The 25,609-nt window shown below is 43.3% G+C and overlaps 1 protein-coding gene across 1 annotated transcript in view; it reads left to right on the top strand.

Annotated features, from left to right (window-relative positions):
- LOC144501782 (voltage-dependent calcium channel gamma-1 subunit-like) overlaps positions 1–23,795 on the top strand; it is a 37,108-nt gene extending 13,313 nt beyond the window's left edge. Inside the window, exons 2-4 of the mRNA XM_078225791.1 lie at positions 9,930–10,004; positions 13,631–13,768; positions 17,190–23,795. Coding sequence (XP_078081917.1) covers positions 9,930–10,004; positions 13,631–13,768; positions 17,190–17,419 — 443 coding nt within the window. The 3' untranslated portion in view covers positions 17,420–23,795. The remainder of the gene's footprint in view (positions 1–9,929; positions 10,005–13,630; positions 13,769–17,189) is intronic.
- Positions 23,796–25,609: the final 1,814 nt, after the last annotated feature.

Here is a 25,609-nt window from a genome sequence, read left to right as displayed (position 1 = left end):
AAGTGCCACACATTGAAATAAACTCACCTTGCACAGTGAAGAAAGTTCAAAGGGAAGATTACTGGACATCTCTAACTGTGCACAAACTGACCACTCCACATTTCCCACATTACAACAACGGCTACTCTTCGAAAGCACTTCATTTGCTTTGGAAAACCCTGAAACCGTTTGCAAAACGTCCCTGAGTTTGTGTAAATACGTTGCAGGACTTCATACAATGAGTGTCGATATACTTCAAAGGTGTAAGCTTGCCAGCTTTGTACTTGGAACGGGGATCAAATCTCCCGACGTTCACAATGAACTCTCAGTCCTGAGCAAAGCAGCATGACTGATTGGCCCCTAAGCAGACCAAATGTCATTGACATGAATCATCCAAGAACTCTCAGCAGCTATTAACAACTGGAAATTTTCTATAAATACACGCCGTATTCCATTACAAACAATAACCCCACTGCGATAAATTACAGGAGAGCAGTGGAATTCAGCAGAAGTTTGATTTGATGTCAATTTGAATGTTGCGCATCTGGTTCTGCTCCACAAGAGAACTGACAATAAGTCAGATGGTCATCAAGTAATCTGAACCGGAATCTTATAATTCCCCTTTTTCTGACCAGCCGAGGGGTCAGGTCGCTGAGATGCACAAAAATTGTACACTGCAGCATTCTGCAGTATTGTTTGGGTAGACCACAGGTTTTCTTTGTGGAAATTCCTGAGCATGAGAGCGTCTGTGAATCATCCTAATTCAGCCAGACAGGGGCTGAGTTGACCATGTAATGTTATCAGGATATCTCCAGATTTCTGTCACTCCATAAGTGTTAACCATGACTCAATTGTCAACACTCTCAACCTCCAAGTCAGGAAGCCGTGGGTTTCAGCGGTGGCACAGTGGTTAGCACTGCTGCCTCACAGCGCCAGGAACCCGGGTTCGATTCCTGGCTTGGGTCACTGTGTGGAGTTTGCACGTTCTCCCCATGTCTGTGTGGGTCTCCTCCGGGTGCCCGGTTTCCTCCCGCAGTCCGAAAGACATGCTGGTTAGGTGCATTGGCCACGCTAAATTATCCCTCAGTGTACCCGAACAGGCGCCGGAGTGTGGCGACTAGGAGATTTTCACAGTAACTTCATTGCAGTGTTAATGTAAGCCTACTTGTGACACTAATAAATAAACTTAAAAGCAACTCCAGAAACACAAGGACACAAATCTAGGCTGACAAATACTCACTTGGTAGCACAGAACCTGAGTACTGTTGAAAAAAGAGACATGCCTGTCAAAGCTTTTCATCTTGCATTCAGTACAGGGAACCAGAATTTACACAGTTTGAGAAAAAGGGGAGATGAGCCTAGAGGACAGTAGCTCAATGCTGCATTCACCATGGCAACGCCTTGATCATCAGAGCTGACTTGCCAACTAATCAGCATGCTGCTTATGCAGTATAAATTGTTGTTCACTTTAAAATTTGGCATTCTGGCATCTAACCTGATGAGTGAAAGATGAAAAGTTTTGACAGCATGTCTCTTTTTTTCAGAAATAATCTAGGTTGACTTCCCGGTGTATCACTGAGGAAGTGCTGCACTGTTGGAGATGTTGTCCGTAGGAGGAGCTGTTAAAGCAAAGCCCCATCTGCCTTATCAAGAATTTGATTTGATTTATTATTGTCACATGTATACATGCATACAGTGAAAAGTATTGTTTCTTGTGCGCTATGCAGCCAAAGCATACCGTTCATAGAGCAGGAAAGGAGCGAATGCAGAACGTAGTGTTACAGTCATAGCTAGGGTGTAGAGAAAGATCAACTTAATGCAAGGAAGTCCATTCAAAAGCCTGACAGCAGCAGGGAAGAAGCTGTTCTTGAGTCGGTTGGTATGTGACCTCAGACTTTTGTATCTTTTTCCCGAAGGAAGAAGGTGGAAGAGAGAATGTCTGGGGTGCGTGGGGTCCTTAATTATGCTGGCTGCTTTGCTGAGGCAGCGGGAAGTGTAGACAAAGTCAATGAATGGGAGGCTCGTTTGCGTGATGGATTGGGCTACATTCACGACCCTTTGTAGTTCCTTGCGGGTCTTGGGCAGAGCAGGAGCCATACCAAGCTGTGATACAACCAGAAAGAATGCTTTCTATGGTGCATCTGTAAAAGTTGGTGACAGTCATAGCTGACATGCCAAATTTCCTTTGCCTAATAGCCGAATAACATCACATGGTAAACCCACCTCCAGTCAGACAGGATTAGAATGATTCCCAAAGCCTCTCAGGCAGGGAAATTTCGATAACCAATCTAAATAATCCCGGGGCACTGTTTGCAAGAAGAGGAGGGGAGTTGCTCCCAGAATCCTGCACCAATATTTATCTCTCAAGCATTATGACTGAAACAGATCCTCTGGTCATTATGTCATGGCTGTTTCTGGGAGCTTGCTGTGCACATATTGTTGCTGCATTTCTTGCATTCCAACACAGACTACACTTCAGAAGTACTTAATACATTTTCAATTAATTCATGGGGTGTGAGAATTGTTGGCTAGGCCATCATTTATTGCCCATCCCTAATTACCCCTAGAGAAGATGGCAGTGAGCTGCCTTCTTGAACCACTGCAGTCCATGTGGTGTAGGTACACCCACAGTGCTGTTGGGGAGGGAGTTGCAGGATTTTCACCCAGCAACAGTAAAGGAACGGCCGATATATTTCTAAGTCAGGATGGCGAGTGGCTTGGAGGGGAGCTTGTCTTTCCAGATGGTGGGGGTTGTGGATTGTTAAGAAACCTTGGGAGTTCCTGTAGTGTATCTTCTGGGCGGTACACACAACCGTCACTGTCATCAGTGAGTGTGAGAGAATGTTTGTGCCAAGCAAGTGGGCTGCTTTGTCCTGGATGGTATTGAGTTTCTTGAGTGTTGTTAAAACTTCACTCATCCAAGCAAATGGAGAGTAGTTTCTTAGTTTGAGGATAAGGGGTAAACCTTTTAGAACTGAGGTGAGGAGAAATTTCTTCACCCAGAGGGTGGTGAATGCGTGGAATTCACTACCACAGAATGTATTTGAGGCCAAAACGGTGTCTGATTTCAAGAAGAAATTAGATATAGCTCTTGGGGCTAAAGGGATCAAGGAATATGGGGGGAGGTGGGGGATGGGGGGGGGGGGAGTGAAAGGAGGGGATCAGGATATTGAATTCGATGATCAGCCATGATCAAAATGAATGGTGGAGCAGGGTTGAAGGGCCGAATGGCTTCCTCCTGCTTCTATTTTCTATGTTTCAATGTATTCCATCAGACTCCTGACCAATGCCTTGTAGATGGTGGACAGGCTTTTGGGAGTCAGGAGGTGAGTTACTCGCCACAGGATTCCTAGCCTTTGATCTGCTCTTGCAGCCACAGTATTTATTTAGCAAGTCCAGTTCACTTTCTGGTCAGTGGTAACCCCCAGGATGTTGATAGGAACTAGATTAGCTGTAAAGTACTTTGAGATCCCCTGGGGTCATTGAAAGCATTACATAAATATAAGTGCTTTCATCGCTGTTTAGTATTTGCTAACTCGGTTCCTATTATTTGCGCGCCCACTGAGGTGAGAGAGATTAAACCCGGGGAATGAAACACTTTCCAATTCACACGCTCAGGGTGCGCACCAAATACTCAGAGGCTTGGTGCAGCACCATCGGAATGGAGTAAAGCTCTCTGTACACTGCCAGAGCTCTGTGCAGTCTGACAACTCCCACTGAACTAATATTACATTCTCCACATGATCCCACATCAGCTATTCTTTGAGTATCTGAGAGATCTGTCAATGCCAAAGAACAGTTGTTCTATCCAATAGGTCTGTATCAATTAGGAACTGGGTGGAGATTACTCAAATTCATTTCATATCGGATTTAGCATACAAAAGACACCTTTATCCTTTAAATCCAAACTTAATACATAAATCTTACTGTCAGATATTAATCTATTATATATTAATTTGGGACATGTGTAGAGTTTAATTGACATGCAGCAAATGTTTTCACTGTAGTTGCTCCCATGACAGGTGCTTTCAGTGTTGAAGATGTCACGGAGATAACACACATTCGCTGTCGTGTTATAACGAGAGGAGATTTGCACAATTGGATCAATAGGTTCCCACAATTCATACAAAATATTTGTCGTATTTGTCCGTCTGCTTTCCTCTGGTGCTCAAAATAATTATTCAAACCAAATAAAAAATCTAACTCGTTCAATGTCCTGCAAAAACTGGGCTGTGTTCTTTCACTCACTTGTGTCTCGTGTTTATTTAATGACTCCCTTTAGGTTTTTACTTGAAGGTCTCAGCCTTACCCCAATGTCTGGTCTTGGTAGTTTTGCCTCGAGCTCTGGGTGTGTGAGCTGTTTTTAGATTGTGCAGTCCAAGTGTGTGCAGTGTGAGGATATATCTGTATCATTGAGTCTCCTCTCCTGACGGGATGTATTTCTCCAGTTTCTATGCCTTTCCAATCAGTAACAAATAATTTAAAAGAGTAAGAAGTCAAATTTCAGAAACATTATTGAGGCAAAACTTGTCTCGAGTGTTTTTTTTTAAAAACAGAAACTATGGCCGGAATTTTTCCGGCACGCCCGCCCCGATTCCGGGCGAGGCTCGGAGAACGGCATTCCCTGTTGGCTTTAGGTGCAATCATATGAACCTCAGGCGGACGTGCCAGTAAGATTCCGCCCTATGTGTGTGCAAAAGAAGAAAACAACACTAAAAATAAGAGCAGGATAAGATCAATAGCCACTTGAGCCTGTCCTGCTGTTCAATAAGATCCTTTACATCAACACCACTTCCCAGCCCTATCTCACATCCCAAAATTCCCTTCGTATCCAAAAATCTATTGATCTCTGTCTAATATACTCATCAACTGAGCATCTAGAGTCCACTAGAGTAGAGAATAACAAAGATTCACAATCCTCTGAATGAAGAAATTCATTTTTGTCGCAGTCCTAAGAAGCTGAACCCTTATTCTGAGACAATGACCCCCCCTCCCTAATCAGGACGTTCCAGCCAGGGGAACCATATTCACACCTATCCTGTCAATCTCCCTAGGAATGTCATATATTTTAATGAGATCAATTGTAAATAAAGGAAAGATTGTTAAATGAATTAAGAGTTCACTCCTGTCAATAAATTGGAATGTTTGGAGAGGATTTAAATTAGTAGCAGAATAACAATATTTAACGTTCGATAACCTTCAGAAAGCTGGAATGGAGAGAGACAAATACTAAAGGCAGAGAGATGGGGAGAGAAGGGAGAAGTGAGGGCTAAGAGTCTTCACACAGAGAGACTTCACGTTACTCTTGTTCCAACAACATGGTTAGATTTTGAACCTATTTAATATCTACACATACAAAGAAAAGGACTGCAGAAGTTAAAGTTAAAGTTCATTTATTATTGTCACAAGTAGGCTTACATTAACACTGCAATTAAGTTACTGTGAAAATCCCCTAGTCGCCACACTCTGGCGCCTGTTCGGGTACACTGAGGGAAAATTTAGCATGGCCCAATGCACATAACCGGCACGTCTTTTGGATTGTGGGAGGAAACCGGAGCACCCGGAGGAAACCCATGCAGACACGGGGAGAACGTGCAGACTCCACACAGACAGTGACCCAAGCTGGGAATCGAACCCGGCTCCCTGGCGCTGTGAGACCGAGATTGTGCCACCGTGCCACCAAACTGTGGTTCCAACCATTTAAGTATTTTGCAATAATTGGATTGTATTCATTCACTCATTGTCTTGTGTTTTTTAACGACTTCCTGAAGGTTTTTACTTGCAGATTTCAACCATTTCCGAGTGTCTGCCCTTGATAGCTTTGCCTCGAGCACTGACGGTGTGAGGGGCATTGAGGTTGCAATGTCTAAATATATGTGGCACGCTTAGAGCGTGGAAATCTGAAATAAAGACAGAAAGTGCTGAAATAATCAACAGGTCAGGCAGCATCTTTACCCAGGCAGACAATGTTAATATATCAAGTCAGTGACCTACTTCACAACGGACAGAAAATGTCAATGACAATTGCTTACACCCAGGAATCAGATCCTAATCGCTAATACCTGTAACAGAGAGGGGCACGGATGGATGCAGAGAATGTCTTTCATCATTCTATTCAACTTAGCTTCAAATTTGCCTTTAAAAAATAAATAGAAATTTGCAAAAAAGTCCATTTGCGGGAAACAGGAATTAAAGAAGAAGGAAAACCAAAGATGTGCGGGTTAGGTGGATTGGCCATGCTAAATTGCCCCTTAGTGTCAGGGGGACTAGCTTGGGTAAATGCATGGGGTTACGGGAATAGGGCCTGGGTGGGATTGTGGTCGGTGCCGACTCGATGGGCTGAATGGCCTCCTTCTGCACTGTAGGATTCTATGAAAATGGGAAACAGAAGTATTGTGGGGGAGGCCTCTGGTATCTTATATTTAGTTAGTGTTTTTTTCAGATTAAAATTAAAGTTTTAAAGTTTATTTATTAGTGTCATAAGTAGGCTTACATTAACACTGCAATGAAGTTAGTGAAAATCCCATAGTCGCCACACTCCGGCGCCTGTTTGGCTACACTGAGGGAGAATTTAGCATATTCTCCCCATGTCTGTGTGGGTTTCTTCCGGGTGCTCCAGTTTCCTCCCACAGTCCGAAGATGTGCGGGTTAGGTTAATTGGTCCTAAATGCTAAATCGCCCCTTAGTGTCAAAGGAACTAGCAGAGTAAATATGTGGGGTCATGGGGATAGAGCTTGGGTAGGATTGCTGTTGGTGGAGGCTTGATGGGCCGAATGGCCTCCTTCTGCACTGTAGGGATTCTGTGATGATTAGCATGGCCAATGTACCTAACCAGCACGTCTTGCGGACGGTGGGAGGAAACCGGAGCACCCGGAGGAAACCCATGCAGACACGGGGAGAATGTGCAGACTCTGCACAGACAGTGACCCGAGGCTGGGAATTGAACCTGGCGCTGTGAGGCAGCAATGCTAACCCACTGTGCCACCGCGCTGCCAACTTCTTTTTTGGGTAAAAGTAGGATTGGGGATTGGGATGTTGCAGGGTGCACACTGAGGTAATTCACTGCAAAACACAGAGGAGGGGAGGATGTAGGTGATAAATGAGTCGTACAAAATGAAAGAAAATTGGGGCTGTGTAGAAACCTGAAGAGATGGGGGGGGGAAGGAGAAGTTGGGGGGAAGTTAATCAGGTTGGAGACACTATAAAAGTGAAGAGATTGAGCCAGCATGAAAGTAATAGGATGCCAGAGCTCGTCATGCCACATTACAGACACACTTACAATATACCACACCACAGCAAGCTACACTAGAATGTACCACCCCACGTCATCCTATACTATACAACATTGCATCATGCTCTATATTACATCACACAACTCTCTCCAAAAAGAGAGAACCTAACCATTCCCCTTGAAATTCAATAGCATTGCCATTGTTGACAACCCATCATTAACATCCTGGGGGTTACCATTGACTAGAAACTGAACTGGACAAGCCACATAAATACTGTGGCTACAAGAGTGGGTCAGAGACTGGGGATTCTTCTGACTTCCCAAAGTCAGGTGGCACAGTGGTTAGCACTGCTGCCTCACAGCGCCAGGGACCCGGGTTCGATTCCCAGCTTGGGTCACTATCTGTGTGGAGTTTGCACGTTCTCCCCGTGTCTGCATGGGTTTCCTCCCACAGTCCAAAGACATGCTGGTTAGGTGCATTGACCCGAACAGGCACCAGAGTGTGGCGGCTAAGGGAATTTCACAGTAATTTCATTACAGTGTTAATGTAAGTCTTACTTGTGACCAATAATAAATAAATTTAAACTTTAAGTCTGTCCACCATCCTCAAGTCAGGAGTGTAATGGAATATTCTCCACTTGCCTGGATGGGTGCAGCTCCAACAGCACTCCAGAAGCCTGACACCATCCAGAACAAAGCAGCCTGTTTGATTGGCACCACATCCACCTTAACCATACAGTGTCAGCCGTGTGTACCATCTACAAGATGCTCTGCAGCAACTCACCAAGTCTTCTTCGACAGTACTTCCCAAACCCACCACCCCTACCACCTAGAAGAGCAAAGGAAGCACATATCATCCTGGCTTGGAAATATATTGCTGTTCCTTCATTGTTGCTGGGTCAAAATCCAGAAACTCTCCTCTGAATAGCTTTGCGGGTTACTTACCCCACATGACAGCAACACACATGACTTTTGTGGCCAAAATCCTCTCCAACTCGATTTTCAAGTTTGCTCATGACACAATGTAGTGGGTTGGACCTCGAATAATGATGAGACGGAGAACAGGAAAGAGGGAATCTGGTGAACTGGTGCAGCGACAATAATCTCTCAATGTCAGTAAAACGAAGGAGGTAGCCATCAAATTCAGGAAGCGTGGTGGAGGACATGCCTCTGTCTATATCAATGGGGATGAAGTGGAAATGGTCGAGAGCTTCAAGTTTCTAGGTGTTCAGATCACCAACAACTTGTCCTAGTCCCTCCATGCTGACGCTATAGCTAAGAAAGCCCACCAAAGCCTCTACTTTCTCAGGAGGCTAAGAAAATTCAGCATGTCCACTATGACTCTCACCAACTTTTACAGATGCACCATAGAAAGCATTCTTTCTGCTTGTATCACAGCTTGGTATGGCTCCTGCTCTGCCCAAGACAGCAAGGAACTACAAAGGGTCATGAACGAAGCCCAGTCCATCACACAAACCAGCCTCCCATCCATTGACTCTGTCTGCACTTTCCACTGCCTCGGCAAAACAGCCAGCATAATCAAGGACCCCATGCACCCTGGACGTTCTCTCCTCCACCTTCTTCCGTCGGGAAAAAGACACAAAAGTCTGAGGTCACGTACCAACCGACTCAAGAGCAGCTTCGACCCTGCTGCCATCAGACTTTTGAATGGACCTGCCTTATATTTAGCTGATCTTTCTCTACACTCTAGCTGTGACTGTAATTCTACATTCTGCACTCTCTTGTTTACTTCTCAATGAACGGTATGCTTTGGCTGCATAGCGCGCAAGAAACAGTACTTTTCACTGTATACTAATACATGTGACAATAATAAATCAAATCAAAAACTCTTCAAAAAGGCAGCTCACTGCCACCTTCTCAAGGGCAACTAGGAATGGGTCTCCTAGCGACACCCACATTCCACGAAGGGATAATAAAAACATACTACACCACACCAGGCCACCAAACACTTTAAAAAGAGAAGCAAAAAAAAAATAGACAGAGAAATATCAGCACAAATGAGAAACCAATACCCAAAAGGAGAGATCTCTGCTCTTCGTTGACCAGTGTCCTGGAATCAGTAACATCTACCCCAGGAGGTATCTGAAGGACACCACTGCAGTCTTCCCTCGGAGGGGTACAACAAGCTCAAACTCCCAGCGCCAAACTCCAACTCGCAACCTTGTGATTCAGAAGGGAGAGTGACAACAACTGACTTAGGCCACAGATCACTTTTGTCTTTGAATGAACTTTGTAAATAATTTTTTTTTGGGGGGGTTCGGTCCTAAACTCTTCAAAAAGGGTTAGGTTAATACATAATTCAGGAGTGGGGTTGCAGGTTAAGGATAGACGTGAATAATCAAATGCCGAGGAAGATCATGGATCCTCTATCGATATGATAACCATGAACCATCCATCTGGAAAATAATTGTACAGAGTCGAAGACATGATTTGAGATTGAATTAATATCCTTCGGTTTCACTTCAATAGTCACAAGTGTGGGGAAATATTTAACATTGAACTTTGCCTTGAAGGTTTAATTAGTATTTGGAAGTTGCCACGGATGTTTGGGTAAATTTCCTGGCAAAGGAGAACTACACTATTTCTAGAGGGAGTTAACTTGAGAGGTCAAATTACCATTGTTCCAAGCAAATTGACCTATAAGGATATCCAGTTCCCATTTCACTTTGCTCATTTCTATTATTTCACTTTTGTTCAGAATATAACTGCTCGTATTTCAAGCACTTCACGTCAGGAGAGAATGCAGAATTTTTCCAAGTTACTACGCAGAAGGGTAAGTGACTGAGGGCTATGGGATCTTTCTCAATTGTGGGATAAACCTGACCAGTTATCCATCATGTATCTTTATCCTGAAGATTGTGCTTTAATGAAAGATAACGCACAAAGGGCATAATTTGTAAATGTGTCTATATAAGCAAGAAAGGTGTTGATGGAAATGAAAGCTGTCAGTTGGAAGGGGCATCCAATATTCTATAAATTGCTTCCCCCGTTCGTTCCCCTTCTTACCCTGAAGGTGTTGACTCTGTTCAGAGCGTGGCTCCACAGGTAGTGTAGGAAAGTTGCAGAAGTGACCAGTCTTCATGTGCAAGCCTAGAGGACCATCCCACTGGGAAGGGCATTAGAGTCAAGCCAGATCCCTCAGCTCACTTCACAACCTGGTTCACTTTCTGAGCAGACATTTCTGATCATGAGCCTTTAATGGGGTTGCCAACTCTCCAGGATTGGCCCAGAGTCTGCAGGAATTGAAGGCTAATCTTCAGGACACTGTTGTGTGCCACGCTGGATGGTCAATTTTTTTAAAAAATGGATCGATTTTTAAAAAGTCTCTTTGAAAATCTTTCTTACTAGAGATTGAGAGTAAGAAAAGAAAGGCTGTTTGGCTGACAGTCAAGTATTTAATTGGATACTGAGTCCTCTTTCTTCCCAATTGGCAAGCAAGGCAAAGGTTCACAAGGATGGATTTGTTAGCCAATGAATAGCCAGGGCCAAATCATGTGATGAAACCTCCAGAAATACATTTATTTACAGTTGGCAACCCTAACCTTTACACTTCATTAGCCCAACAGTCAATACATTGATAGTACAGAATGCCACAGCCTTGCTAACCCAGTAACCAAGAGTCAAACTGGAGGCTGTTCTGGGATTTATTAAGTGTTTAAGACTGGCTATTTCATGTCTGCTAGATTTTCATTAAAATGATAAGGAGTTCACAACATTGGTGATAACAAAATCAACCTAAATATCGGAAACTACAAGCAAACATCAAAATGATGGTATTCATTGATATAATGATAAATGAGGCCATTTGGCCCATTGGCCCATTGTGAGCCAGCTGACCATATTGGTACCCTGCCCCTTTTAAAAATGTTTCATTTATACAGAACTTGATAAGAAATAATATCCTCCCACCAGAACTCAAGGAACGTCAACCACTGATGTTGTAAATTGTAACCAAAAGAATTCCCCCACAGTATTTACAAGAGAAATCCCAGAGCTTAAACTTCTGATTGTGCGATGGTTAGTCTGTGAGAGTGGGAGGGAGCTGGGCTGACATTCCTTGTGAAGGGGTTCAGGAATATTGACTTTGACGGATTCTTTTCCCATTCCAGAGCACCCCCCAACCACCCAACGCCAAGGATAAGCTGAAACTGACTGACTCGGTACCCAATCAGATTTAAAACCTAGGCCTTTCCAGTCTCTGTAGCTCAGTAACAGGGAGGGGTTTTAACACAGAGCCATCAACAGCAGGGTAATGGTGACTTGTCTACACAGGGTAACATCTACTCTGCTTAAAAGCTGGATGGTGTTGCATCTGTTTATTCAGGCCAAAAATGGGCACCCAAGGAGCCTGTCTGTGTGTCTGTATCTGTGTATATGTCTGACTCTGTGTGTCTGTGTATAGGTATGTGTGTATATGTGTGTCTCCATGTGTCTATATGTATGTCTGTGCATGTGCCTGTGTCACTATGTATGTCTGTGCGTGTGTATATATGTGTGTGTCTGTTTGTCTGTATGTGTGTCTGGGTGTATGCTTGTGCCTGTGTCTGTATATGTATGTCTGTGTGTATATGTGTATCTGTGTATTTGTGCGTATATGTGTGTGTGTGTATATGTCTGTGGGTATGTGTGTGTGTGTATTTATGCATGTATATAAGTGTGTCTCTCTGTGTATATGTCTGTGTGTATTTGTGTGTCTGTGTGTATGTGGGTGTATGTCTGTATGTATATATGTCTGTGTGTGTATGTGTATATGTCTGTGTATATACGTGTGTGTATATGTCTATGTGTGTATGTTTGTATGTATATATCTCTGTGTGTATATGTATGTGTGTGTGTATATGTCTGTGTGTGTGTATATGTCTCTGTGTGTGTATATGTCTGTGTGTGTGTGTATATGTCTGTGCGTGTGTGTCTGTGTGTGTATGTCTGTGTGTGTATATGTCTGTGCGTGTGTGTCTGTGTATGTGTGTCTGTGTGTGTATATGTCTGTGTGTGTGTGTGTATATGTCTGTGTGTGTGTATATGTCTGTGTGTGTGTGTATATGTCTGTGTGTGTGTATATGTCTGTGTGTGTGTATATGTCTGTGTGTATGTTTGTATGTATATGTGTGTGTGTATATGTCTGTGTGTGCGTGTATATATGTCTGTGTGTGTGTATATGTCTCTGTGTGTGTATATGTCTGTGTGTGTGTGTATATGTCTGTGTGTGTGTGTATATGTCTGTGTGTATGTCTGTGTGTGTGTATATGTCTGTGTGTGTGTATGTCTGTGTGTGTGTGTATATGTCTGTGTGTGTGTGTATATGTCTGTGTGTGTATATGTCTGTGTGTGTGTGCGTATATGTCTGTGTGTGTGTATATGTCTGTGTGTGTGTGTATATATGTCTGTGTGTGTGTATATGTCTGTGTGTGTGTATATGTCTGTGTGTGTGTGTGTATATGTCTGTGTGTGTGTATATGTCTGTGTGTGTATATGTCTGTGTGTGTGTATATGTCTGTGTGTGTATATGTCTGTGTGTGTGTATATGTCTGTGTGTGTGTATATGTCTATGTGTGTGTATATGTCTGTGTGTGTGTGTCTGTGTGTGTATATGTCTGTGTGTGTGTGCGTATATGTCTGTGTGTGTGTATATGTCTGTGTGTGTGTGTATATGTCTGTGTGTGTGTATATGTCTGTGTGTGTGTATATGTCTGTGTGTGTGTGTGTATATGTCTGTGTGTGTGTATATGTCTGTGTGTGTATATGTCTGTGTGTGTGTATATGTCTGTGTGTGTGTATATGTCTGTGTGTGTGTATATGTCTGTGTGTGTGTATATGTCTATGTGTGTGTATATGTCTGTGTGTGTGTGTCTGTGTGTGTATATGTCTGTGTGTGTGTGTGTATATGTCTGTGTGTGTGTATATGTCTGTGTGTGTGTATATGTCTGTGTGTGTGTATATGTCTGTGTGTGTGTGTATATGTCTGTGTGTGTGTATATGTCTGTGTGTGTGTATATGTCTGTGTGTGTGTATATGTCTATGTGTGTGTATATGTCTGTGTGTGTGTATATGTCTGTGTGTGTGTATATGTCTGTGTGTGTGTGTGTATATGTCTGTGTGTGTGTATATGTCTGTGTGTGTGTGTGTTCCTGCAAAATGAGGAGTCCGGAGGAGTTACCTGAAACAGCTGGCAGGTCACTTTCTTGTTCAAATAGAGGGTCAGGTGCCAGGTTGAGGCCCCCCTGGGGCTGCCCCAGACGCAATGTCCAAGCTTCAGACTTTGCAAACTTGCTGCACGATGCTTTCTCTACATTCACTGATACGCCAGTTGGAGAATATGTAACAACAGGAAGTGAATCAGGAAACATTGTTTAGCTGAAATAATCTGTGTTTTTGCTGTCCCTGTCATGCTATCTCTAGAATACAGTATCTCAGCAGCGGCCATCGCCATCATCAGCGTTGGGTTCATGGTGCTGGGCACAATCTGTGTCCTTCTGTCCTTCAACAAGAGGCTGGATTATTTCCTGAAACCGGCTGGAATGTTCTTCATCTTCTCGGGTAGGTCCGTTGTACTGTGGCCAGAACACCTTCTGACCAGGGGATCTGACCACCTTCCATGTATTCTGATTAAAGCCTGCTTTTCATCCGGATAATATTTGGGCAAATTCATGAGAATTTACCTTCAACAGAATATTCTCCATGTCTTGTGGGTGTTCTGAAGAGAAAGATGGGGTGCAAACCTCCACACAGAACACTCGGAATATCTTCACTAATAGCCCCATTTTATTTTTGGAAAAAAAAAGACCATACAATGCTCGCTGTTATTAATGTTATTAATGAACTCATTCAGAAACTGAAGAGATACCCTGTGGATTGTGAATAACTCCAAGTTCCTCAAAACCTCACCCTAACTTGATAAAAATTACATCTGGCTCTCAAACTCCCCATGTGTTTAATAAATAACTGCATTTACGCATTAATTGCCCATTAACATTGCTTCAGATAGTTACATCTCGCGATGAGCAGTGGAAGTATTATTTTAATGACAGGATCATTCTTAATGACTTACAGTCAAGCTCTCTTGCCCAGAAAGTGGATATTTAAAATTTAGCGACTTATTTATTCAGATAGTGAATGGTTGTTGCTGATATTAAATCTGCCAAATTATAATATTTTCTTACCTTTGTTTTTTTCTCTTTCCCTTAATTCAATCTTTCTTTCCCTCCTTTTATCTGTTTTAACAATTAATTCCCCCATTCTATTTACCCTTCTCCTCAATCAATTCCTTGCTTAGTTTTCAAAATCTTTAATTTCATTGGCCCAATGCCCTCATCACACTGTAGCTCCCATAAGGCCATGCAACATAGGTGCAGAAGTAGGCCATTCGGCCCATTGGGTCTGCTCCACCATTCAATGAGATCATGACTGATCTGATGTGATAATCCTCAACTCCACTTTCCCACCTTATCCCCATAACCCTTCATTCCCTGACTGATTAAAAATCTATCTCAGCCTTGAACATTCTTACTGACCCACCCCCCTGCAGATACACTCCCCTCTGAAAGAAAAAAAAATCCTTCTTATTTTTGATTTAATTATTGTCACATGTATTAACATACAGTGAAAAGTATTGTTTCTTGCACACTATACAGACAAAACATACTGTTCATAGAGAAGGAAACAAGAGAGTGCAGAATGTGGAATTACAGTCATAGCTAGGGTGTAGAGTAAGACATTTCTGTCTTAAATGGGCGACCCCCTTATTCTGAGATTGTGCCCTCTGGGTCTAGACTCTCCCCACAAGGGGAACCAACCTTTCAACACCTAATCTGTCAAACCCCCTGAGAATCCTATATGTCTCAATAAGGTCACCTCTCATTCTTCTAAACTCCACTGAGTACAGGCCCAACCTACTCAACCTTTCCTCATAAGAAAATCCCTCCATACCCGGGATCAACCCAGTGAATCTTCTCTAGCCTGCCTCCAAAGCCAGTATATCTTTCCTTAGATAAGGGGTCCAAAACTGTTCACAGTATTTCACTCCCACTTCTAACAAATCCGTGAGCAATTTATTTTTTAATCTCAACATGCATAAACACATCTGTAAGGGATTGTCACTGCTCCAGCACAACCTGGGCCATTCCCTCCCCTCAGTGAGGTGCTCCTCCTCACTCACTGGACACAAGTGGCAAGATTTCATGGTCTTATGGCTCACTTGTTTTTGCTAACCTCTGAGCTATTCAGCAAGCTTACTTTAATCATTTAAACTACTTACTTGTTATAAATTAAATACAAGATAAGGATTCGTGTGATCAAAGAAGTCTACAGCTGAGGGCTAGACCCGACTCACTCAATACTTCGCTGTCTGTGATCCTTCCTGGTAGCTAGAATCAATTTAATACATTAATTTCCTTGGGGTAAGGCAGCACCAGGTCAGATTTCAGACTTGGTAAAAAGTTGTGACTCCCTTAAAAAACTTCTAAAATAAACTTCTAAAAGTCTAACAGGATTAAACAGGGTACATTCAGACATAATCGCTGGAATTCTGCCTGCCACGGGTATCGGAGTGGGCAAGGGACAGACAATGGGAAGGTCTGTTGACTTCGGGCGGGATTTTCCGATCTTGGGTCGAGCGAGGCCGTAGAATCCTGCCCAACATTCCCAACGGTGGTGGAGTCCAGAACCAGGGGGTCATAGTTTGAGGATCAGGGGTAAACCTTTTAGAACTGAGGTGAGGAGAAACTTCTTCACCCCCAAGGGTGGTGAATGTGTGGAATTCACTACCACAGAATGTAGCTGAGGCCAAAACGTTGTCTGATTTCAAGAAGGAATTAGATATCGCTCTTGGGGCTAAAGGGATCAAGGAATATGGGAGGAAGGAGGGAATCAGGATATTGAACCTGATGATCAGCCATGAGCAGAATGAATGGTGGAGCAGGCTCGAAGGGCCAAATGGCCTTCGCCTGCTCCTATTTTCTCTGGATAGAAGGACAAAACACCGTGTACAACACAGGGCGTCACGGTGGCATAGTAGTTAGCACTGCTGCCTCACAGCGCCAGGGACCCGGGTTCAATTCTGGTCTCGGGTGACTGTGTGGAGTTTGCACGTTCTCCCTGTGTCTGCGTGGGTTTCCTCTGGGTTCTCCGGTTTCCTCCCACAGTCCAAAGATGTTCGGGTTAGGTGGATTGGCCATGCTAAATTTCCCCTTAGTGTCCGGGGGATTAGGACTGAAAATACATGGGGTTACAGGGATGGGATCTGGGTGGGATTGTTGTCGGTGCAGGCTTGATGGGCCAAATGGCCTCCTTCTGCGCTGTAGATTCCAAAACATAAATCATCCACTTGGTCAAAAGATGCGATCAAATCTATTTTGGGGGGTTTATTGGGATGTTAAGGCAAAACAAAAATAGAAAATGCTGGAAAATTGCAGCAGGTCCGACAGCATCTGCGGCGAGAGAACAGAGGCAAAGTTTTGAGTCTGGATAACTCTTTGTCAGAGGATGATGAGGAGTTATCCAGATTCAGAGGGTGGGATTTTATGGCCTCACTTGAGCAAGACCGGAAATTCTCGCCCGAGGTCAACGGACATTTCCGTTGTCCGCCCCTCGCCTGCTCCGATTCCATGGCGGGCAGGGTGGTAGAATTCCAGCGAGAACATTCTCTCTCCACAGATGCTGTCAGACCCGCTGAGATTTTCCAGCATTTTGTTTCGGATTCCAGTCATTTTAATTTTATCTTAAGGGAAAACACTTCGTTTAAAGGTGTAGAAATCACAACCTGCGGTTATGGAGCGATTGGAACGACGCCATGGGAGAATTTCCCCAACGTTGAGAGGTTTCTGTCCATCAGACAATACGATGCGCCCACGCGGGGGCCAGTAGCTAACCTGGGTAAATGTTGAGCACAGCCTGGATGTTGTGTTTGTGAATGTGTGTTCCGCCCACACTTGGTGCTGACTCATTGCTGTCTATGTTCCAGGGCTCTGCATCATCATTTCAGTGGAGGTCATGCGGCAGTCAGTGAAAAGGATGATCGACAGCGAGGAGACCATTTGGATCCAGTACCATTACTCCTGGTCCTTCGCATGTGCCAGTGCTGCCTTTGTCATCCTGTTCATCGGGGGCATTGTCCTCCTGCTGATCTCCCTGCCTCGCATGCCCCAGAACCCATGGGAGACGTGTATGGACGCACCACCAGATCACCAGTGAGAGGAGGAGGGGGGGGGGGGGGGGGACAAAGAGGAATAAAGGAACACAGCAAAGCATTCACTCTGTCACAACGATTTTACAAGCAGGGATATACAAGAGTGGCGAATGTTGGAAAACAAAGAGACAGCAAGGTTCACCAGAAAACCATACCTTAAATTACAAAGCAGTTTCATTAACATCCTTTGCCTGTTTTTATTTTTTAAAAAAACCTTTTTACTGCCTGTCCTCGGTATATTTTAAGAGACAAGCCAGCTGGCAATTGGAAATAAAAGTTTTGAAACATGGAAATAGAAGCAAAAAAGCTGCTGGAAAGCCTCAGCAGGTCTGGCAGCACTTGTGGAGAGAGAAGAAGGGTTAATGTTTGCAGTACATTTAGGGCAGCACGGTGGCACAGTGCTTAGCACTGCTGCCTCACAGCGCCACAGACCCGGGTTCGATTCCCAGCTTGGGTCACTGTCTGTGTGGAGTCTGCACGTTCTCCCCGTGTCTGCGTGGGTTTCCTTCAGGTGCTCCGGTTTCCTTCAACAGTCCGAAAGACGTGCTGGTTAGGTGCATTGGCCATGCTAAATTCTCCCTCAGTGTTACCCGAACAGGCGCCAGAGTGTGGCGACTGGGGGATTTTCACAGTAACTTCATTGCAGTGTTAATGTAAGCCTTACTTGTGACACTAATAAATTAACATTGTGACTGAAGGTGAGTCATTGTTGGACTGGGAGCGTGTTAACTCAGAGAATTCTCTCTCCACAGATGCTGCCAGACCTGCTGAGTGTTCCCAGCCTTGCAGGATCCTGCTTTTAGAAAAGTTCAGGATTTTAATTGGAGAAGGAGAGGTTAACAAGTTGCCCTGATCATTAACCTTTTGTTCTCTCCCCAGCTGCCTGCCGCTCATTTTATATTTTATTTATTATTTCTTCGGTGATAGAGCAGAGTGTGAATAAACACACTTTCTGTTAGTAGTGAGTCATTGATGGGGTTATGACTCTAACTGTACTGATTATAGCTTTGCTCTCTCACAGCCGGCCTCCTGGCAGTTGCTGGCGACATTGTTTGCAACACTCAGTGATGTGAGGCTCTCGTTGTGGAATATTTATTGTTTAATTCGCAGCAGTGGGGGGAAGAGGGGCCACAGGGGCAGATCTGACTGCTGTAGATGTTTGTGAGTGCGGCCGTGTCCTCACAACTCCAGACGAAACATCAAAGCCTCAAACCAGCCCAGCCCTGAAAGGTTAAAGCATTCGGATCAGGGCAACATCGCATGTTGTATTTAGTCTAAACCTTTTGTTCAGCGTGTGACAAAGATATTTTTGATGTTTTAATCCATTCACTCAGGAAGAACAGTTTCAAAGATTCAAAATCTAGTCTGAAAAGACTAATCAGGAAAGAAACAACAAATAAAATCAGGGCTCCGAGGCTGAGTGGCCAGGAAAAGTACGCTTCAGCACTGAACTATTTTACAATATGCCACACATTAGTTTGGTCGATGTGTTGACTTGTGGGTACAATGCCTGTGACTTAAGCATGTATTTGCATATTAATTGCATGGCAGCTCTTTATCATTAACATTCATGTAACCTTCCATAAAGGAATGAGACAGAAGATTCTATTGGGGGCGGGATTTGAGAGTCTTCCCTGAAATGATCTTTTTTGTTGCCTCTCGGAGTCAGGATGTTGGTCATTGCGGGCGGGGGGGTCGCTGTCTGGCGGGGCATGGATTGATTGATTGATTTAGAATTCCTACAGTACAGAAGGAGGCTATTTGGCCCATCGAGTTTGTACCAACAACAATCCCACCCAAGTCCTATTCCTGTAACCCCACACATTTTACCCTGCTAATCCCCCTGACACTAAGGGTCAATTTACCATGGCCAATCAACCTAACCCGCACATCTTTGGACTGTGGGAGGAAACTGGAGCACCCGGAGGAAACCCACGCAGGCACGATGAGAATGTGCAAACTCCACACAGACAGTGACCCGAGGCCGGAACTGAACCTGGATCCCTGACGCTGTGAGGCAGCAGTGCTAACCACTATGCCACCGTGCCGCATGGATTGGGATACAGTGAAAAGTATTGTTTCTTGTGCGCTATACAGACAAAACATACTGTTCATAGAGTATATAGGAGAGAAAGAAAGAAGAGGGTGCAGAATGTAGTGTTACAGTCATAGGTAGGGTGTAGAGAGAGATCAGTTTAAAATAGGGTCGGTCCATTCGACATGGTCCCTGCCTTGCCCATCTCACCGCTTCCTTCATCGTTTCATAGAAACCTTACGGTGCAGAAAGAGACCAGTTGGCCCATCGAGTTTGCACCGACCACAATCCCAGTCAGGCCCTACCCCCATATCCCTACACATTTACCCGCTAATCCCTCTAACCTATGCATCTCAGGACACTAAGGGGCAATTTTAACATGGCCAATCAACCTAACCCGCACATCTTTGGAACTGAAAAGTATTGCGTGACATCTTTCCTCATTACAGCACATGTCACTCCTGAAGTTTGCAGAGAGGCAGTTTGCCATGTTGATGGTGACAATGAATCTCTTGAACATTGCGCTTTGACCTGATTAGTGTTTTTTCTACCGAGGAAGTTAAATGGAGTCGAGATACAAATCATGCCTAATCTAATTGGATTGATGAAGCAGGCTTGAGGAGCTGAATATCTATTCTAGTTCCTACTTTTGTGCTGAAAGCTCCCCTTAAGCCCAAGTGATCAAACTTAAAAAAAAGCTACAGTGCAGGAGGAGGCCATTTGGCCCATCGAGTCTGTACCAACCACAATCTCACTCAGGTCCTATTCCCATAATCCCACACAATTTACCCTACTAATCCCCCTGACACTAGGGTCAATTAGCATGGCCAATCAACCTAACCCGCACATCTTTGGACTGTGAGAGGAAACCGGAGCACCCGGAGAAAACACATGCAGACATGGGGAGACTGTGCAGACTCCACACAGACAGTGACCCGAGTTCAAAACAAACATGCAATGCTGGTAACTGCAGCAAAGTTCTTAGTATCAAACCATATTTTTGTCAAATGTACGCTAGCTGGATCATGACCTTTCTGCCCCCAGATAGCTTTGCATCTAACTAAGATATAAAGTAAAAACAGAAATGCTTAAATAAACTCAGTGGGTTTGGCAGCATCTGTGTAGAGAGAGAATTAATGTTTCAGAGCTAAATGACCCTTCTACAGAACTGAAGGTAGAAGTGTGAATAATTATATAGTTGGAAAGGAAGGGGTGGTGGAGCAGGTGTGGCAGTATAGAAGACCAGGGCTAGGTCAGGTCAAAGGAGATGTAGACAAATTTGTTCTGGACATAAGACAATGGGGAGTGTTAATGGTTCCATGAGGGGATGAAGAGTGCTAACAGCGGCAAAAGGTAAGATAGCAGAATGTCTTGTTGGGACAAAACTAAAGAACCAGGGGCAGGTGGCCAACTGCGGGAGGGCCTTAATGGCTCTATTAACAGTCCCCTTTATCCATGACAAATTTATTCATCGCTCCTTTCTTCAGTTCTGTAAAAGGATCATTTAAATCCGAAACTTCAACTGTTTCTCTCTCCGCGAATGCTGCTGAGTTTCTCCAGCATTTTCTGCTTTTATTTCAGATTTCCAGCATCCTCACTACTTGCCTTTTATTAAGACCCAAAGCATTTTGGTTAGCTGGAAGTTTCAGGCATGGATAGCCATGTTCATGTTTGAGAGTCTCCAAGGCAAATGATTGAGAAATCACACGAGTAGAGTTTAGAGTTGTCCTTTGTAGCGGCCATTCACTACCTCGCTCCACTGAGACACAACCCACTGGAGTTTAAAACTCCAATGGATACAAACCTAGCCTCTCCAACCCTTCCTCATAAGTCAACCCACCCATTCCAGGTATTAGTCTGGTAAACCTTCTCTGAGCTGCTTCCAATGCATTTACATGCTTCCTTAAATACTGTACAACTGAAGCATAGCCTCCCTACTTTTGTATTCAATTCCCCTCACAATAAATGATAACAGTATGTTAGCTTTCCCAATTACTTGCTGTATCTGCACACTCGCTTCTTGTGATTTATGCACTCTGGCACCCAGATCCCTCTGCATCTCCGATCTCTGCAATCTCTCATCATTTAAATAATATGCTTTTTTATTCTTCCTATCAAACTGGACAATTTCACATTTTCCCGCATTATACTTCATTTACTAAATCTTTGCCCACTCACTTAACCTACCTGTATATTTTTGTAGCCTCCTGTTGTCCTTTTCACAACTTACTTTCCTACCTACCTTTGTGTCTTCACAAATTTGACAACCTTCCCCTCAATCCCTTCATCCAAGTCATTTATAGAACTGTAAATAGTTCAGATTCCAGCACTGGTCCACTTGTTACATTTTGCCAACCTGAAGAAGACCCATTTATGCCTAGTCTTTGCTTCCTGCTAGCCAGCCAATCTTCTATTCATGCCATTATGTTACCTACTATATCATGAGCTTTTATTTTGCAATAACGTTGGATGATCTACTTTAGCAGATGCCTTCTGGAAATCTAAGTACAGAACATCCACTGGTTCTCCTTTATCCACAGCATATGCTACTTCCTCAAATAACCTCAATAAATTGATTAAACATGATTTCCTTTCACTAAACCATGTAGACTCTACCTGATTACCTTGAGCTTATCCAAGTGCCCAGCTATAACTTCTTTCATAATAGTTTCTAACATTTTGCCTATAACAGATGTTAAACTAACTGGTCTATAACTTCTTACTTTCTGTATCCCTTCCTTTTTGAATAATGGAGTGACATTTGCTATCTTTCAGTTGAATGAAATCTTCTCCAAATCCAGGGAATTTTGGAAAATCAAAATCAGTGCATCACTATCTCACTCGAAACTTCTTCTCAGGATCCAAGCTCTTGTCAGCCCACAGCTTCAACAGTTTACTCAGTACCACTTCCCTGGTGACTGTAATTTCCCTGAGTTCTCCCCTCCCTCTCACTTCTTGGTTTATAGCTGTTTCTGGGATGTTACTTGTATCCTTTATAGTTAAGACTGATGCAAAATACTTGTTCAATTCATCTGTCATCTCTTTGTTTTCATTATCAATTCTCCAGATTCATTCTCTATAGGACCAATACACTTTGTTAGCTCTTTTCCGTTAACATTTTTATTTTAAAACACACTTACTATCTGTTTTTATATTTCTGGCTATCTTTCTCTCGTACTCTAATTTTCCCTTTTAGTCATCCTTTGCTGTTACTTATATTCTGTCCAATTTTCTGAAGCCTTTCTATACAATGATATGCTTTTTCTTTAACTTTGATTTCTTTAACCTTCCTAGTTAGCCATGGATGGTGGGTCCGTCCCTTGGAATTTGTTATAGTCATTGGAATTCTTTCTGAAATATGTCCTTAAATATTTTCCACTGCATCCCAATTGAACTATACATTAACCTAATTTGCCACCAAAAGAAAAAATGCTGGAAAATCTCAGCAGATCTGGCAGCATCTGTAAAGAGAGAAAAGAGCTGACGTTTCAAATCCAGATGACCGACAAAGGGTCAATTCATTTCAGCCAGCTCAGCTTTCAAGTCTTCATAATTGCCCTTATTTAAGACCCACTCCTCTCTCCCTCAGATGGAATGTAAACTTTGTTTCTATGCCACATGCCTTTAGGAATTCATACAAAGATATTCTGCTGGTATATGGTTGCACAAGCAAGTGCTCTGGCACTTTGTCCAATTGTCTGGTCTGCATGTGAGTCTCTGGGCTGTGAATGTTGGCAGGGCTATTTGGCAAAGGGGTATCACAGTCACATTTACAGTTGCACTTCCCGATAGGACTCTCAGGGTGGAATTCAAGAGTAGGAAGCCTTCTCGACTGTTCCCCCGCGAGTCTAAGTATTGAGGCCAAATATTGCATCCAAATGCCATTCCAGCTGTGCCGGTTTGGGATGGAACCTGGTGTCTTCTTGCTCTGTAAGATTTGTTACGAGATCAGGCGGTGTAGTTAGTCACCGTCACTGCCAGAAGACATCTCTGTGCAATTAGTGACACAAAACTAGAATCATTTTTGAAGATATTATGATCATTAAAGCAATGTAAAATGCATTACCATTGTGCAGCACACCAATATTCTATAACAAGTGCATGGGAGCAGGCTGCATGACAATAGACAGCATGTCATCAAATGATATTTGCTTAAGAATTGTATTTTAGCGTGATGGCCAGGGGAGCACTTACCATTCTTAAACTGACCTTCTGTCTTAATGAATGATTTAATTTTATCTTACTTCGAGCTATACTCGTAAAACTGTCATTTAGAAAAAAAACTTGACATTTTTGGCATTTCTTGAATTAAAAATGTAAATAAATGAACAAAATGTGCAAAAGAAGCATTTGAGAAGCAATGAATCATCCAAATGACCTTTATTGTAAGAACATCATCTAGTTGCACAAAGGCTCCACACAAATCCCCCAGCCCACCAATATCTACTCCAGGAAGAGTGTTGGGGGCGACACGCTGGCACAGTGGTTAGCACTGCTGCCTCACAGCTCCACAGACCCAAGTTCGATTCCGGCCTCAGGTAACTGTCTGTGCGGAGTCTGCACATTCTCCCCATGTCTGCGTGGGTTTCCTCCAGATGCTCCAGTTTCCTCCCAGAGTCCAAAAAATGTGCAGGCTAGGTGAATTGGCCATGCTAAATCCTCCTTCACTGTACCCGAACAGGCGCCGGAGTATGGCGACGACGGGATTTTCACAGTAACTTCATTGCAGTGTTAATGTAAGCCTACTTGTGACACTGATTAAAAATAAACTTTAAAAACTTTTCCATTGGGACTCACGACCTGTTTTGTGGGTGGGGCTCTATTTTGTCCCTGAGTCTGTTTGTTTTAGTTTAATTTGTTGACTGCAGAACAGTTCGAGGTGGCTCAGCTTCCCGATCATCTATTTTTTAATCACAGAAATTCTGCATGTGTTTGAAACTCCCTACACAAATTTCACAGATTTTGTGCAGATTGCAGAGAGAGAGAGAAGACACAGTTCTTAGAGTTTGTAAACTTTACTCAGCTCACACCGACTCTGCTCAAAGACCTAAACCGTGGCAGAGATTTGACTTCCTGGAGAAACCGGTGCTCTTCCAGTCTGGAAAAGGGAGGTGAATTTATCGAGGTGGAACAAGGTGGAGAAGCGAGTGGAAAGCGCAAGTCTTCAATACAATAAAGGAAATGGTTCCTTCTGCGATTAATGTGTGAATAAAACTTGGAGGGTGGTGGGATAACCTCGGTGAGCCACTTGGTCTCTCTTCTACACTAGACCCACACCCTCACTCTCTTTATCTGTCCTTTCAGTTTTGATGATGCTCCTATGAGGCATCTTGTTAACAATGCTAAATCAATGCAAATTGATGTTATAATGAAGGCAAATAGCCTGGAATCATTTGGGCCGGGAGGGTAGGATAGGGTAGGGTGGAGCTTTCTAAATGCATGAATTAAGATGGGCTGAACTGCCTCCCTCCTTCATGATGTATCTTTCAATCAGCAAATTAAACAGGGAAATTGGGGACTTGTTGCAAAAGCCCCTTCTTGGCCTTTTGGCTAAGATCAAGTGTCAGATGTCTTTTCTTGTCAGCTTGGAGCTTGTGTGTCTGTCTTGAGGGGACCGTGAATTGGATTCTATTTGAATTTGGTTTTTGGAGCAAGCAAGATGAATTACCCGGTCCACTCTGCACATTGGCTTGGTAACTTCAAGAATGGAGTAAAAATTAAAGTAATTTTTTAAAGCAAAAGTGAGTAAAATGTCCAGAGGCGACCAGAGAACGGGGACATTCCCAAGGGAATACATTCGTTCCCACATCCTCTGTTCTCCTTTAATAATTTAAACATAACTGACTTCAATTTTCTGTAGCCACTGTTCCATTCACCAATGTGAAACTAAAAGCAAGAACTTAAAACAGAAATTCATTAAAAGTTGAGCACAATAATGCACCAGACAGTCCAGCTGTCAAACTGATTAACTATACAAGTGGTTTGGAAAAGATGGATGTGAACATTAGCGGAGTGGACCTGTGCAGAATTGATTTAGGAATTTATTCCTAAATGACACCAAAATAAATAAAAATACACTGGTACTTGTACCTGGCAGCCTGTGAGGTCATCAATAAGGCTGCAAAGGAATGATATACCATGAGCATTTAAAACAAACACA

This window comes from Mustelus asterias, chromosome 12 (assembly GCF_964213995.1).
Source record: "Mustelus asterias chromosome 12, sMusAst1.hap1.1, whole genome shotgun sequence".
NCBI lineage: Eukaryota > Metazoa > Chordata > Chondrichthyes > Carcharhiniformes > Triakidae > Mustelus > Mustelus asterias.
Note: the sequence above shows the minus strand (reverse complement) of the source record. Positions and strands in the feature narration are given on the sequence as shown.